Raw genomic sequence first — 17,653 nt, 5'->3', positions numbered from 1 at the left:
ACTCTAGCTGGGCCACAGAGTGAGACTCTGTCTCAAAAAAAAATTTTTTTTGAATCTTAGATGTCAACTAAGATTCTCAACAATTTAAGACATTTATTTCTCTAAAGTGCAACAATGATCATATTGATATGATGAGATTGTGGGCAAGGCTGCCATGTAAGTTTGCACAGTTTGTGTACTGCACAAACATGCCCAGCAAGGAAGTGAGGGCTGACAAATATCCAGCCCCATCTCTGCCTCTGCCTGAGGAAAAAGACCTTTTTCTGTGCCATTTGATTGTGAAGTTATTTGCTCAAGGTGCTGTGCCTGCCAAGAGAGGGGCATCTTTTTCCAATTTGAACAAAGATTCCATATAGGCTAGAGTTCTTATTTAGGTCCCTACTGTGGGGTTTGAGTACGAACAGGTGGAAGTGAGTAGAGTAACAGCTTTTTCTTTCTGCTTGAATCCAGTTCTGCCACCTCTGAGGCTACAGACTCCTCCAGAGGCTCTGCTTTCCTCCCTCCCTTCCTCTCACATTTTTTCCTCCTACTTTTTATGTAGCCTCATTCTTCATTCTCTTCTCTTCCCTCTCTCTCTTTTCTCTCATCTTTTCCTGCCCTTTCCTCTCACTCCCAGGAGGCAGATGAAGGACAAGAGCCATCCTGTTTATTGACCTCCACCTCGAGTCTTAGTCACCAGTGAGATCCCTGTAATCACTCTGGAGTTTCCGCTCATGGTCAAATCTTGACACAACTACAAAGTAGTAGAAGTCTTACCTCCTTGTTTTTATCCTTTTAACATCCTGCCGGATACTTCTTTCTCCCCAGTGACAAGGGTCCAGAACCCCCAGTGCAGACAGAACTGATGGTCTGTTAAACTAACTTATCCTGTGGTGGTAATTGGCCAACCTCCTTGCCCCAGTCAGATGTGTTGTCATTGAAAAGCAAGGTACTTGGGATAGTGTGTTTTAACTACAAGGAAGGAATCTCAGAGGGGAGAATTTGGGAGATCTCTTCACCTTAGGTGAATGATGGGCAATTTTTTTGATAGAAGCACCCCTCAAACATTTGCTTACTCTGCCTTTAGTATTTCTTTTAGGTATTTTTCACAGATGGGCTTGAAACAAATTGCCAAGCTCCATGCCTGCCTCTCTTCCTTTTCTTCCTCCTCACTGCTTATATATATAAGAGTATAATCTTTTCTCTAGAGGGCTTATTTCAGAGCTTTCAAATTGACTGTCCCAAAAGATGTAACAACCATCTTCTCAGCCAGGATCATCCAGAATCTATCCTTGTAACTCCGGCATCTACCCTTCCTTCAATAGAATGTCCCACCCTTCCTCACTTCAGAACTCCTAATGCAAGAAGAGTGAAATGGTGGGGTGGGAGAGAGAAGGGCAGTTAGGAGGGGTCAGAAGAACAGGATCTGGAATGCCCCCCCAGCATGAAGTTTGTTTTAAAGTCACTGTTTTTAATCCTATTTTTGGGCTGGGCTTGGTGGCTCACACCTGTAATCCTAGCACTCTGGGAAGCCAAGGTGGGTGGATTGCTCGAGGTCAGGAGTTCGAAACCAGCCTGAGCAAGAGCAAGACCCTGTCTCTACTATAAATAGAAAGACATTAATTGGCCAACTAATATATATAGAAAAAATTAGCCAGGCATGGTGGTGCATGCCTGTAGTCCCAGCTACTCAGGCCCAGCTACTCGGGAGGCTGAGGCAGAAGGATTGCTTGAGCCCAGGAGTTTGAGGTTGCTGTGAGCTAGGCTGACGTCATGGTACTCAGTCTAGCCTGGGCAAGCGAGACTCTGTCTCAAAAAAAAAAAAATCCTATTTTTGGCAATTTTTCATCCTATTCTATAGTACATTCATTTTTGTTTTGAAATAAAAATCACATTTTCTTAAATCTTCAAGCAAAATTGATCCTGCAGAAAACTGTGTTTATCCTGTGGCTTCAGGCACTCTCAGGCCTCCCAGTTTGTGAAGCTAGGATCCTAGTTGAAATCCACATTTCTTTTCATGTTATTCAAATACCTTCTTGATAGGTACCCATTCGTCTCTGCTGATCCAGCCTCCAACCAGCTTCTTGCAGTCCAGTCACACCGAACACCTTGCAATTCTGTAACCACGGAACTGTTTCCCATCTCAGGATGTTTGCTTATGCTGTTTCCTCAAACTAGAATGCGCCCCTACCCCATATACCTACCTATTTTCTAGACCCAATTCAAGGACCACTCTGCCCTGTGAAGCTCTCCATAACAGACCCCAATAGGCCAAGCTAGCCATCTCTCCCTTCATGCCACTGGAGTCCACACCACTCCTGTAGCATACATTCCACTGGATTGTAACTTGTTGTTTCAGCCACTCTTCCCCACTGGACTGGGAATTTCTTCTGGGTAACGTCTGTGTCTTATTCATCTTGGCCTTCCTGGGACCAGCACCAGGCCTGGCACAGGATAAGACGGGAGGTCAGTATGGCTAAGACATTTCACCCTGGTGCTCATCAGAGTTAATTTGGCTGATCATCTGGGTGGACAAGAGGATGTTCCTTTCCTTTTTCATTACTCCTTAACTGTCCCTGCCATTCCCTCTGTCAAATAGGATGATTCCAGATGAATAAGAACACTCCAGTCAAGAGTGTGTCAGGCCGGGCACAGTGGCTCACGCCTGTAATCCTAGCACTCTGGGGGGCTGAGGCGGGAGGATTGCTCAAGGTCAGGAGTTCAAAACCAGCCTGAGCAAGAGCGAGACCCCATCTCTACTATAAATAGAAAGAAATTAATTGGCCAACTAATATATAGAGAAAAAATTAGCCAGGCATGGTAGTGCATGCCTGTAGTCCCAGCTACTCGGGAGGCTGAGGGAGTAGGATTGCTTGAGCCCAGGAGTTGGAGGTTGCTGTGAGCTAGGCTGACGCCATGGCACCCACTCTAGCCTGGGCAACAAATTGACACTCTGTCTCAAAAAAAAAAAAAAAAAAAAAGAGTGTGTCAGTAGCTTTCACCCCTGATGAGCCCTCCAACCAAGCTCACAAAACCTGACATATAGTAGGCTCTCAATGAATATCTACTAAATTTTTGAATGAACCGATGTTGAGCACCATTGTTCTCTGATTTATTTGTGTTATATTTTCTCAATCTTATCTTCCAAAGAGTCCTGATATCTGAATCCTCATGATCTAACAAAATATCAGCACATACTATGCACTTAATAAATGTACAATAAATACATGAATGAAGACATGAACTAATCTCTTCATGTATATATTCATGTTTCTTAAAAAATACGTGTAGCCATTTTAACTTATCACTCCAACACCTGCTGTATGTACCAGCCTGCTAAGGAACTGGCTTGTCACTCAGAAATGCAATCTTAACAAATGGTGATTATCAAAATTTCTTTTTGAAAGTTGTGGTCACTTATTTGTGACCAGTGTTATTTTTGTCACAATTTCAGGCTTGTGTTTTAAAATTTCAAGCTCCTCTAGGAGTATGACTTTTGGTTAACTTTGATCTCCATCATGGCTAATATAAATTAAATGAGTATAAGCCATTGTTCTTTAAGTAAAGGCCACTTCTCTTTCTAAATACAAACACTCAATACATGTGACATTGAAACACGGCACTAATGTTAAGAGTTTTGATAGAACTAAGTGAAGATGCTTGGTACTCCACCTAGACCACAGTGAGTGCTCAATGAATATTTTGCTCATTATTTATTCAATCCTATCCAGATCTGAATGTAGAATATAAGATCTGATATTTCTGGAATTTCAGAGCAATGCCCAATTTAGTTGAGGGCAATGATGTCCTTTTTTGTCACCATTAAGTTACAGACTGGCTGTAAAATAAGATGCACTTTTTTGGCTAGGCATAAGTAGATAAACTTCAGGCTGGGAAGGATTTTATCTTTCCCAAATGCTAGAGCAGTGTTCTCCGTTTTTCTTTTTCTGATTGCACACTTGTACCAGTAAAAATTTTCTGATCAAACACCCCTAATATATTCATAATTATTTATTTATAAACTATATACATGTATTACCATATTAATGTATCTGTGCTTCTATAAGATCTATCAAAATGGAAATTTAAAGAAGTGTTATAAAAATGAATAGAAATAGAAGTCCTCATATTTTCCTCTCTCGTTCCAATAAATTGTCTTATGACTAGCTCACTGAATGAAAGGACTCACAGCTTCCTTCTAGAAGGCTTGATGAGAAGGTTCTTCAATGTCAGTCACTAAGTACATGTGGCCCAAACTCACCCATTGGCTCACTCCCTTTCATGAATTCTATAAGAAGCAATTGGCTTTACTTGTAAGAAAGAAAAGATAATTCAATGATTGAATGATGATTTAAAAGGCTTTATTTGCAGTGGAACCAGCTAAATGCTGTATTTCATTCCAAATGAAAAGCAATGGACTACTGATTGCACTGTAGGATAAGGAAAAAGGCAATAAAGCTGCAGTATATCTTTGAAGCATGTCAAAATGGTATGTTAAAGAAAAGGAGGGTTTTATCTCTCAAGGCCATAAACACCGAACAACTTAATTTTCTATTCCAGGCAATCAGCAGTCATCAACATGGTACTTTGCAAAATATTTAAGACTTGTGATAATAACAAGTACTGCAGTGGCACTCCGTGTGGTTCTCCACTTTGGTGTTTCCCATTACTGTGGCCTAAAGGGAAAGAAAAAACTAGACGATAGATAGATAAAATTGAAAAAATGTGAAATAAAATTATCTGTAGTCAGCTGAACTAAATATATGCATGCTACATTTGCACAGTCCCCCACTCAGAGGGTGTTTTTACTCTAAAAGGTTAGGTTTGCCTGTGTAAGTATGCTATACTTACTCCCAACCTGCCCCCTGTCACCTCCACCCCATTCTTTTCAATATGAATAAATCCAGTCTATACCCACAAGACAGCTGATCATTTAATTAAAGGGTACAAATGCAGCCCCCAACTGTGCAAATGCCCAACAAAGGATGGAATTAGACACCTTTGGCATTAAATCCCATAGATGTGCTCTGTGAACCTTTCTCTAGCTAGGCTTAGAAAGCTTCTGGGGCCCTTCAAGTTCTTACCTTGGTAAATGCTTTGGCCACACAGCATGTGGCCTCTGAGGTGATGTTTTTTGGAACCAACATTGTCTTCTTGGACCTTGCTGGTGTGGGATATGCTCTGGAGAAGCAGCAGCCCATGCACTGATAAATTGGGGCACCCAGTTTGGAGAAGTATTTATTTTCCTTGAGCTTGCATTCTGGGCAACCTAGCAGAAAAAAAGAAAAAAAGACAAAGAGTAAAATAATCCAAAAAGAGTTTGAAAAGAAACTATGAATTTTTCCCTATTATGGGATCATAAATATGCCTTTTCTATTGAAAATGAAAGGGAAATAAATAAATACTTTCTGGATATATGTTAATCCTCATATATAATATCTATTTGTACTGATTACAGTTTTTTATGGGAAAACAATTTTTATAGACATGCATAGGAAATCTCAGTTGTTGTAGTTTTTCTTTCTTTAAGTATAGATTCTATATCCCAATGCTAACAGTATGCCTAGAGGGAAAACAAAACTTGACAGATGAAAACATCATGTTCATCTGAGAAGAAAATTTTGCCCAGAGGCAAAATATTTTTCTCTTTAGAGTGTGCTGTTTTTTCCCCACAGAAACTCCAAATATTGACAGGAAAAAAATGTCAGAATTAAGAAGGCTTGTTGAATGAAAAGAGCCTGATATTAGATCAGGCATCTGTACTTGGGACCTGGGATTAAACTATTACCACTTATCTAGAGAAAAATCATAACCAATAGTAGCTCACAATTTCAAAGCAGATAGAATTATATCAGCCACTCTATGAGATTTTCAAACAATACAGCACAACACATTTACTGCATAAAATGGTTTTGTTTTTCTCACTTGTTAACTGATGTGAAAATTCATCTACAAAGGCAATGTTCGAATCTTCTGGGAGAAATGTAAAAATAAAATTGAGCTAACGGAATAAGGATAGTTTCCTCTTGGAAAACTCAGATAAGGAATAATAAGGGATCTACTTCAGATGAAAATGTATAGGCTGCAGTATAAATGGATGTGTAATGTGTCATTTTCACTGTACATTTTCAGAGGCTGATTTAATTTTATGTTCACAATCTCCAAGTGCCAAGATAGGAATTCAGCAGCAAAGATTTATCACATTTGAAAAGGGTGGAAATGTAACTAATGGAGTTATCTATATACATCTGGAAATGTATGTTGTCCTCATACTTCAATCCCATGCTTGGGCACGTACTCTGCATTGTAAACTCTCCATCGGGAAAAGAATGGAGAACATGCAGAAACACAGACAGTGTGGCTAGAATGACAGCTGCATATTTTCTGTAGTAGTCCATGGCTCTCCTGCAAAACAGACATGGCAAAAAGAAAAAAATTATCTCAGATTGGCTTACCAATCATAACAACAACCAATAGTTTTATCATTACTACTTAATAACAGTCATCAGTGTCTTGATCTCTGTATTTTAGCAGCTCCCAACAAACTCTAAAATCATGGAAACAGAAAAAACAAGTATCCCTTAGGAAAGATGTAGGGAATTGAATCTTCCCCTCTTAAGAAACCTCAATATTCTTATTTGTAAAACTTGGAACTTAAATTAGATAATATCTAAGGATATATATGGATATTTATATATGTGATATATAAAATATACGATCATTTGAGAGAAAATAAACACATGATAAGTATTCATTATCATCATCCATTCAGGAAATGCTAATTAAAAATCACAATGAGATATTACATACCTAGAAGAATGACTAAAATAAAAAAAAATCATAGTAAATGCTGGCATAGAATGAAGAAAAACAGGATAACTCAGACATTGTTGGTGGGAATATAGAAAAGGACTTTTTCCAGCCAATCTGGAAAATAGTTTGGCAGTTTCTGATCAAACTAAACATGTACTTACTATATAACCTAGCATTCTAAGTTGCACTCTAGAGCATTTATCTCAAAGAAAAGAAAACTATGTTTAAACAAATTTATATATGAATGTTTGTAGCAAGTTTATAACAGCTAAAAATGAGAACAACTCAAGTGCCCTTCAGCAGGTGAATGATCATACAAACAATGGTACATCCATACCATGGAATACTATGCAGCAACAAAAGAGGAACGCACTATTGCCACACATGACCACTTGTATGTATCCCAAGGGAATTATGCTGAGTGAAGTTTGCATGCCATATGATTCCATTTATATAACACTGTTGAAATAAAAAGACTGTATAGATAGAGAATAGATTAGCAGTTTCAAGGAGTTAGCATTGGGAAGGAAGTTGATAAGGATGAGTGCAGCTATAATGGGAGACCAGAAGTGAGCCTTGTGATGATGGAACAATTCTGTATCTTGATTATGGTATAGTCACATTTATCTACACTTGATAAAATTGCATAGAACCACACACACACACACACACACACTAGTATTATGTGCATGTGAAATCTGAATAAGCTCTGTGGGTTGTATTAATAGCAATATCAACTTCTGGTTTTCGCATTGTACTATAGTTAGGCAAGATCATTACCACTGTGGAAACTGGATGATGGACATACAGGACTTCTCTGTACATATTTTGCAACTTCCTATAAATCTATAGTGATTCAAAATAAAAAGTTTTTAAAAGGCAATTCATAATGAGGTTTAAAATTACATGTGAGTCAAAACTTGCAGTTATTCTTCATGTACACTGACACAATAACACCCTGGTTTTGCAAGCTGCTTATAGCAACCCACACGTTTTCAGAATAATTTGTCTGAAGATTTGAAATCTAAAATGCTCCAAAATCTAAAATTTTTTGAGCATCAACATGACACCACAAGTGTCATGATGTGAAAATTCCACACATAAATACTTAATACGAACTTTGTTTCATGCACAAAATTATTAAAAATATTGTATAAAATTACCTGCAGGCTATGTGTATAAGGTATATACAAAACATAAATGAATCTCATGCTTAGACATGGGCCCTATCCCCAAGATATCTCATTATGTATATGTGAATATTCAAAAATCTGAAAAAATTCAAAATCTGAAACATGTTTGGTCCCAAGCATTTCTGATAAGGAATACTTAATCTGTATAGAAATGTAGACCTTATGAATATAGAGGCTAAAACATATGTATGTCACTATTTCTACATTATACACATATTTATAAGTAATTATGGGTCATATTTATCTTCATACATAATTAACACAAGATAAACATTGTGTTGTAAGTCAGTGATTCTCAAAGTGTGATCTCAAACGTTCTTTGCCATTTTCCCCCTCTTCTTACTTTTGAGTGTTCAGAGAAATTTTCTAGAGGCAACATGATATGTGATATCTCAGTAGATCAAATAAAGAAGCACATGAGAATCTAGCACATGAGAATCTATTAGGCCAGACATTAAAAAGATTTGCAAAAAGGTAAAACAATGCTACTCTTCTCACTAGGTTGTTTTTTTGCTTTGGAAATTGTCATTTTTAAAATAAATATATATATGCTATTTATGTTAATTTATGGTGGGAATTTTGTAAATGAATAAATATCTTAAAACTTTTTCTAATATAATTTCTAAACCATTAAATATTTGTAGATATAATTTATAAATAAAAGTTCTTTAGGCTTTTAGTAATTTTTAAGAGTGTAAATGGGTTCTGAGACCAAAAACTTTAAGAAACACTGCCCTAAGTGATATATAAAGCCATAAGGAAATTTTTAGAATTAAAACTGGTTTCCTTTTTAAACTAGTATCATTTCTGTGCTTTAAAATTGCATCTCATATATTATGAAAATTCAGCCATTATGCAGTGAACAATTATACCAGAATTAATTCATAGAGAAACATTTATAACAAGATTGCAGAATGTGAAAGTAGGAAGTCAGTGCACATTTTAAAATTTGCTTTATAATAAAGTAAAAAGAAGATTGAAAAGTGAAACCAAAACCACCATTGCTATAGCTTCCAATAACAGAAACTGTTATCTTTCCTTGTCTCTTTTAAAAAGAGATGACATTTACCAGGCAGGAAGGGATTAACCTGAACATTATAGGTGTTTTGGAAAGCATTTTAATAAATCTTTTTATCATCCTAATCACCTTCAAGTTTGTTGTTGTTGTTGTTGTTTGTTTTTTTGAGACAGAGTCTCGGTCTGTTGCCCTGGCTTGAGTGCTGTGGTGTCAGCCTAGCTCACAGCAACCTCAAACTCCTGGGCTCAAGCAATCCTTCTCCCTAGCCTCCCAAGTATCTGGGATTACAGGCATGTGCCACCACGTCCAACTAATTTTTTCTATATATTTTTAGTTGTCCAGCTAATTTCTTTCTATATTTAGTAGAGACAGGGTCTTGCTCTTGCTCAGACTGGTCTCAAATTCCTGACTTCAAGCGATCCTCCCACCTTGGCCTCCCAGAGTGCTAGGATTACAGGCGTGAGCCACAGTGCCCAGCCCACCCACAGGTTTTTCTGTTTTAGACTTTAGAAATAAAAAAAGAAGGACCAGGGCAAAATATTTACATTCAGCTAAGATTTAAACTATTTTGCAAAAATGCTCACTCTGAAGTTAGATTTACTAATCTCAGACTCTTTTGATGTTCCAAAGGAGTATTTTCCAAACATCCTGTACATCCAACCCCAGACTACTGAATCTAAGAAAATCTGTGTTTTCTCAACTTGGCCTGAAAGGTCTTTTCCCAGGTTCGTCCACCTCAGGGTCCTATAAAGAGCTTCCCAGCTGCTGCTTTGCTATCAGGGTTTCACTCAACCCCAAAGCCAGAATAAATAACTCTCTCCACTGCATTCACTTATCACTTGGCTTATAATTCCCAGATGATGTCCCACAGCAGACCCAGTTTGTCTATGTTATCTCTCCATCCAAATACAGATGTTATTTCTGTATCTATGTGAAAGCTTCTTAAAGACAGAAACTATGTCTGTCTAATCAACCATCACCCTAGCACAAGCCCTTGCACAAAATACATGGTCAATACAATTGTGTTGAATTAGAATTTTAGAACACTAATAATATCAATAAAAAGTTGCTAACTCAGAGTTGTCATTTGCACTGAAGAACAAGATAACACTTGAATGACAACTGAGAATAAATGTTCAGTAAAATAAAATATTTTTGGATAAAATCATTACAGACAGTATGTTCTCACTTAGCTATCTAATTTGGAGCTGGCTAATATGTGAATCTATAACTGTGGCATATGTCATAGGCAGGAGCCATTTTATGCTAAGATATAAAAGTCATAAGAATTCAAAAGAAACCATCAATAAAAAGCACATATAATAGCTTCAGGGTTTAAATTGAGTATCTCTTAGTTCATATTAAACTACACATGTGCACAAATTTAGATTCTCAAAATAATGTGACTCTATGAGAAAAGATAGCATTCTTGAAAGTGCAAAAGAATATTATTACCATAACTTACCATTTTTATTTAATGTATGTTTGCATATTATTTATTGTGTTATATATAATTAATGTATTAAATGATGTATGAAATAGGTAAATACTCTACCAGTGTGCCATATGTCCATATATATACACCCACACCAATGTATATTTCAACACACCAAGTATCACCCATACACACACATCCCCAGGAATACATTAAAGACTGTTCAGGCAAGGCACAGTGGCTCATGCCTGTAATCCTAGCACTCTGGGAGGCTGAGGCAGGAGGATTACTCGAGGTCAGGAGTTCGGAATCAGCCTGAGCAAGAGGGAGACCCTGTCTCTACTATAAATAGAAAGAAATTAATTGGCCAACTAATATATATAGAAAAAATTAGCCGGCATCAGGTGGCATGTGCCTGTAGTCCCAGCTACTCAGGAGGCTGAGGCAGTAGTATTGCTTGAGCCCAGGAGTTTGAGGTTGCTGTGAGCTAGGCTGACGCCATGGCACTCATTCTAGCCTGGGCAAAAAAGCGAGACTCTGTCTCAAAAAAAAAAAAGTTTGTTCAAAGAAGGTTACAAGTGATTGAAACAATGTGATATCCTGCTCTTCACTTGCAAAGATGTTGTCATTGCTCCCCAAAGCCAGAGAGTGGTGAGGTTTGTGGTTTGTCTAATGGTGATGATAGCTGGGGTGACTCATCTACCCTCTCCACTCCAGGAAACCCAAATGATTCATAGCACATTTTTGAGATGACTGGCTAGGATTAGCGACATAACTGACTTCTAGAGAGTTAACCTAAGGCTTCACTGCCTTAGCTTCTTCGAATCCAGCTAACTGCCAACAAGATGAAAAGCAGGCTGCCTTCAGTGAATGATAGCAATAAAAGGGAGCATGATGAGGGTAAAGCCTTAAATTTTCAGCACATTGCCTAGCATGCGATAGGTATTGAACAATTATGTATTAAACAGAGGATAGGCCTGTAAGTGTAGCATTTTGCCAGGGCCTGAGAAGATAGCAATAGTTTAGCTTTGATGAAAGATTTGAAGGTGGAAAGTCTCAAAGGAAAGTAGAATGTTTAGATTCCATCCCACCAACTGGCACAGAGCAGTCACATGAGCTCCTCTGCGGGTTCACCTCTCCCTTCCACCCAGTGACCACCTCTGTCTCCAGGTGGCTGGCTCCAAAGAGCCTAGGGTCTATGGTCAGGAAGCTTGGAGTGAGCCTGCCTACTAGTTTTCTGTCCTCGTGGCCCTAGTTTCAGGAAGTGGGTTTTATCTCATTCTTGTAACACATTCTGAACTCCAATTTTGCTTCACACACCCAACCTCAATAATCCTCCAGGCTCCCAGTTCTTCTCAATAGATGCTCAATCATTGCTACCAGGCACTAGAGTGACCTTGAGACCTATGAACACATTCACTAATGGGCTTTCTGCAAAAGGGGTGACAAGAAATGCCTGAAAGATTGGAGGGAAGAGGACAGACTAGTGAATATCCCCACAATCTGCCTCATTTATTCTTTGACACAATTAATATCTATAATATTTTTTAAAGATGAGGTTTAGATAATTTTACAGGAGTTCTGACATTATAAGATGCAAATTTTAAGGTCCAAATTGAATGTTTGGAAGACTTAACAGCTTTGAATAAGTACCTGTTATAGGCCAGGTACTGTGCCGAGTATGGGTGATTACAAATATGAATAAGTTTTCTGCCTTCTGAGGAGCTCATGGCACCATGAGCTATAACTATGAGTTGAAGTAGTAACAGCTGTAATAAAAGTATTTGTAGGCATTGAGACATGTGGTAGGCTGGGACAAGAAAATGGACAGAGAAAAACTAATGAGAATAAAGAACATGTACTTGATAGAGAAAGAAACACAAGAGTAGTAATGGTATATTTTGTTTTGATATTCATGCAAGAGCTTCTTCTATTCAGTAGTCCACATAATTTTCCCCACAGGTAAAAACGGCAATTAGGGGATCCCCAAAGTGCCCCAGTATCCATAGGAAAATAAGGCCAAGAAATGTCACATCATTTGGTGGCAGTATTTAGGACAGATTTCTGTTTATCAGTCACTTAACTATTTTGTTCTTCACAAAATGTTTAAATGGAGCCAGCTTGCTTTCCAGATGGAATGGAGAGAAAAGAAATAAAGGGAGGGGGCATAGATAAAAGAAACATACAAAACAGGTAATAAAGACCTATAAAAATAGGGTTTCCATGAAGAATAGAACAAAAGATGACTTTTATAATAGTTATTTTAGAAGGGGCGCAGTGGCTCACGCCTGTAATCCTAACACTCTGGGAGGCCGAGGTGGGCAGATTGCTGGAGGTCAGGAGTTCAAAGCCAACCTGAGCAAGAACGAGACCCCTGTCTCTACTAAATTGGAAGAAATTAATTAGCCAACTAAAAATATATAGAAAAAAATTAACCGGGCATGGTGGTGCATGCCTGTAGTCCCAGCTACTCAGGAGGCTGAGGCAGTAGGATCGCTTGAGCCCAGGAGTTTGAGGTTGCTGTGAGCTAAGTTGATGCCATGGCACTCTAGCCCGGGCAACAAAGTAAGACTCTGTCTCTAAAATAAAATAAAATATTTATTTTAAAAACAAAGAAAAAGAAGAGGCAGGATTGAGAAGAATGTTGAAGTGCTTATAGAATTACAAAGATGATTTCAATTCCTTTATGTCCATTCTTGTATATAACAATCATATTTTGAGTTTCTTTTCTTAATTGACTAAATTTAAAGGACTTACAATAAGATGAACATATCCTATTTTAATTGTTATTTAAATATGTTTTACAATGCTACCATAATTGTGTACTTAAAATCTTGCTTTTTTCCATTACCCTTCTGGTTTTTCTAGCACATCAGCATTTTTTAAGTTATCCGCATACTAAATCTACATTGCAAAAAAGTTAATGAGAAATTTTGATAGGACAAATGCTGTGCACGATAAAATATTGTTTTAAATGAGAATTTCAAATGTTTAAAAATACTCAATTTTTAAGATCAACATTATTATAGTATTAAATACTATTAGGAATATAACAATGGATAGTGTCAATTTATCACTCAGGAAAGTAAAAGATTCAAAGGCCAGAAAATTTTATATGGTGTATTACTATAGAAATATAGGAATGTTTCTTGTAACTTTTTTAAATGTATGCATTATATTTTGTTATGTTCATTTGAGCTATTTTCATACACTCTTTTGACACACCAAATATCATTGCCATTTAAAAGCACTAAAGCATAAAAACATATTTCATTTGCCAGAAGTCTTTCAATAATAGGATAGACAGGACTTGATTATTGATTTATCAATCCTGGCACCTTAATTTAAAAGGATTTTTTTCTGTGATAAAAACAGAACAGAGGAGGTGCAAAGAGAAACCCCCTTGTTGCTCATTACCCCTAAGTTTTTACTGCTATGGCAGGTTGTACTTTCCAAAAATGGGTACAAAATTATCTCTCAGCCTACATGTCCCTGCAGTGTGACCTTGCCACTCCCACATCAAACAGTGGTATGTCTATCTTTGTTTCCCATTTGATCTAAGTAGGCCTTATGACTGCTTACACCAGGAATATAACAGGAGTGACACTAGCCAAGTTGTAGGTATACCCTGCAACCGACCTGGCAGCTCCTTCCTGTCTCTTAGACACCAGGCACCATGTAAGAAATGCTGCAACCCGGAGACCACTGTAGGATAAGAAGACCAAGCCACATGGAGAGACCCTAGAAGGTAAGATGTCACATGGAGAGGGAGAAAAAGGCCAAGAAGTGATGAGGCACCAGGCATGTGAGTGAAGAAGGCTTCCTAGACGACCAGGCCAGTTGAGTCTTCAAATGACTGAAACTCCAGCCACTATCCGAGTGCACCATGTGATAAACCCAACTTTAAAACTGCCCACTCAGCCCATTCCACCAAAAGAACTTTGAGAGATAATAATAATTTGTTGTTTTACCCACTAAGTTTTCAAAGTTCAATGCATAGCAATAGATAACTAGAAGAACTGCTTTCTCTTATAACAAAAATTTCTCCAAAGTCTGAGATATGGGACCACATCTTGCCTCTCTACTTTCTCCCTATAATTTTTCTCTGTGCATGTGGCAGGTGGGAGGAGGAGGAATTTTTTATATAACACATATTCTGTTAATCTATTAGATTAGAGGAAATGAAATGAGGAAATGAAAATAAATTGAAGTTAGCATTCTACACAGTATCTGTAATACCATTGGTAACAATAGTACCTTATGTTTTTAAAGAATAACACCTATCATTAAGTGAGCCCTTGTGTACACCAGACATTCTTTTGAGTTGGGCACTTGGAACACACAAGTGCGTTCAATAGTTGTGACAACCCTGTGTGGTATCATTCTCATGTTTATAGACAAAGAAATTCTGGAGATGAAAGTCACATAATTAGTTAATTATTGACAGAACCAAGATTTTAAAATGTCTCTTTACAATTCCAAACTCCAAGCTCTGAACCACACTTCACTCTACTGCCTTCAAATATTTATATTTTACAATGAGCTTCTTAAATTATTTTTTTCAGATGACATATCCCTAAATAAGATGCTGAATGTTTCTTAAAGCAACATTATTATGTGCCAATATAATATAGCTGGCTGATGTACTTTTTGTTTTACATATTTATTTGACTCCACCTTTTCCAGAAGTGGTTATTTTTTCAGTTTATGAGTTTATTAACACATGGATTTAACAAATCTTTTTAGAGTTTTAAGAAAGCCATTCCATTTGGATAAAGAGGGATAGCTCAGGCATTGTACAACTGATCAAGTTATGAGAACTGCTAACTGGTGGGGAGCAGGAAAAAGGGAAGAAGCATTGGCTTTCACATACATTCACTTGTTTGATTCTCTTTATACCTTTTTCACAGATTAGGAAACTATGCATGAGATAATTAAAAAGATTTACCTATATCACTCAGTAGTGAGCGAATCCTAAGATAGTGCCCTTCCACTTATACTACTCCTATAGCCTAGAAGTATACAGTTAATCCATATCCTCCTTTATGGCTTTGATTCACATGTGGATCTTGCTGTTCCAGTTGTCTTTTCTAATTTATTAAATAATCCCTAATGTTGCCCTGGATTCTACCCCTAGTCCAGCCTAAGTACCCCATCTTAAACCCCAGAGTATTAAGGATGCTGGAGCATTTCTATAATATTATCTCTGAGTCTGATGAACCAAAGAATTACTAGATTACCTTGTGCAACATTGCATGGGACTGCTGTAATGTTACACACCAAAACTAGAATTTGCAAGGATCACAAGTTGATAGCAAACCACTCTAAGATTCACAATCTGGGGAAAAGGAGTTTGGTGCTGTGGGCCATTGCTGTTCTCAATGGAAATGTTAATTTATTCCTGTAAATTTTCTCTTTGTGCAATCAAATTACCTTGATCTGCTTTTGAACAAGATGTACATTACCTTCTAACTTTGCCATTTCTGTTTCCCAGCTCTTATTTTGAGTTTTCATGTAAATTTCAGTCCAACATCAAAAAGAAATGTACACTGAAACTGAGAATCTGTTCTGGAACATAATCAGTTGCTTCTCTAACATTTTTCACATGCTACCTGTTTCAGCAGGAAATGGCAAGAAATATGACTCACTTAAAATTTCAAAAACTCTATTACTGCAAAAAAAATAATAAAGTTAAGAAAGTTGAAGTTGAAATTTAAATGAAAAGACATAAACCTTTTGTAAGTGGTGGCTACTCTTGTTCTTTTTTAAATAATTCAAGACTATAGCAAACTATTACATGCAATGTGGACACCAATATTTTGAATAATTAAATTGATGTTATCAAGTAATTATTTAAAAGACATTTTCAGAAACTTAAAAAGATTCTTCTTCTAATATAAAATATCTTAGAGTGGGGGAAATATTATAGAGCTTAGGAAACAAAAAATTCCTGTGGAGATGAGATGGAGCTTCTGCATTTCTAGGGGATCCATATATTAATAATTATCAGCCCATAATCCTTCACATGTGCCCAAATCCTGTTCATCAACACTGATAAAGAGTGACAAAAAGGCACTCTTATTTTCTGGTCTCAATTTCCCAACCAGCCACCACTTCAACTAGTCTAATGCAAATATAACTAAGAGTAGCTGGAATAAGTTTCCAGAAACCCACTGGACTTAGGCAAGTGATTGATCACTGCAAACTCATGAGTAAATGGCTGGAGAAATACAAGTAACTCTTATTTTTATAGCATTTTCTTAAAGTAGAAAATGGAAACAATGACATTCAAGAAATTCTGTGTTACTATTCAGTCTGCATGAGAACATCTATTCAAAAGATAATCAGAAGCTACGGTCACTCAGCTAAACAAGTGAGGCACTTTATCCCTAGCCAGCTTGTAGATATATTTATACATCATTTAAAACTGACAATAAAACAATATCAGCAACTTGTATAATGTCTCTTTGCCCTGTCTGGCTCCTGGAAGCTGCTCAAAAGAATGCCTTTCAAATGAAGTCCAATAATTCTTGAGGAAAATTTTTAAATATTGACAGGCACTCAAGCATCCCAGCAGGAGACATTCGGTTTCTGGCTTCTGTTAGATAACATCTTAGCCTATGATCACAGACCACCGTTTTGCAGACTTCCTCCCAATTCAGTCATGCGTGCTGAAAAGGAATGAGTAAATGCCTGTCTGTCTTCTTACCAAAGTTTATATATAGACTCTGGAAGCTTCCTTATATTCTCAAATATTTTACCCTGCAATTAAAATCCCCCAAATTATTTCATTCATATTACCTTCCTCTGGACTTTTTGGCAAATATGTTCAGGGGAGTTGATTGTAGATCTGAAGAGAGATCTTAGTTTTGTCTTGTGATTTCTCAGTAACTACAGTTAATAAAGTCCTCGCCTGTCTTTTATACCAGCAGGATAACAAAACCTGCATGTTCCCACCTGCATCTAAGCCCAGGGATCACCAGTAAATTCCATCCAATAATTGAAAGGTACATGGTGTAATTACTGTGACATCAATTTGATCTTATCTCGTTTCAACCCTTGGATCATTTTTGTTTTGAGCCATTTTCAGGCAGTGTTGACCACAAGGTCACCCTATGAAAAGAGAGTGCACTGTCATTTTCTACGTAATTCTATTAAGACTTACACATAACATCCTGAAAGTTGACACTTTCCTATAAACAAGACACATTTAAT

The 17,653-nt window shown here is 37.2% G+C and overlaps 1 protein-coding gene across 1 annotated transcript; it reads right to left on the bottom strand.

The window, feature by feature from the left end:
- Positions 1-4,318: 4,318 nt before the first annotated feature.
- CGA (glycoprotein hormones, alpha polypeptide) lies at positions 4,319-17,401 on the bottom strand. The gene is made up of 4 exons (XM_012750979.3): positions 17,240-17,401; positions 6,278-6,384; positions 5,064-5,248; positions 4,319-4,655 (listed from the first exon to the last, which is right to left on the bottom strand). Exons 2-4 carry the CDS (start codon positions 6,375-6,377, stop codon positions 4,578-4,580), a joined length of 363 nt encoding a protein of 120 aa, XP_012606433.1. The 5' UTR covers positions 6,378-6,384; positions 17,240-17,401; the 3' UTR covers positions 4,319-4,577.
- Between the last annotated feature and the right edge of the window lie 252 nt (positions 17,402-17,653).

This window comes from Microcebus murinus, chromosome 5 (genome assembly GCF_040939455.1).
Source record: "Microcebus murinus isolate Inina chromosome 5, M.murinus_Inina_mat1.0, whole genome shotgun sequence".
Taxonomy (NCBI): domain Eukaryota; kingdom Metazoa; phylum Chordata; class Mammalia; order Primates; family Cheirogaleidae; genus Microcebus; species Microcebus murinus.
Note: the sequence above shows the minus strand (reverse complement) of the source record. Positions and strands in the feature narration are given on the sequence as shown.

Bases quoted from the DNA above. Each gene is read 5' to 3' on its own strand.
- CGA (XM_012750979.3), bottom strand. From the start codon at position 6,377: ATGGACTACTACAGAAAATATGCAGCTGTCATTCTAGCCACACTGTCT. The intron at 5,249-6,277 runs GTACGTGCCCAA...TTTTTCTGCTAG, and splicing joins TGGAGAGTTTACAATGCAGA to GTTGCCCAGAATGCAAGCTC. The intron at 4,656-5,063 runs GTAAGAACTTGA...CTTTCCCTTTAG, and splicing joins TGGCCAAAGCATTTACCAAG to GCCACAGTAATGGGAAACAC.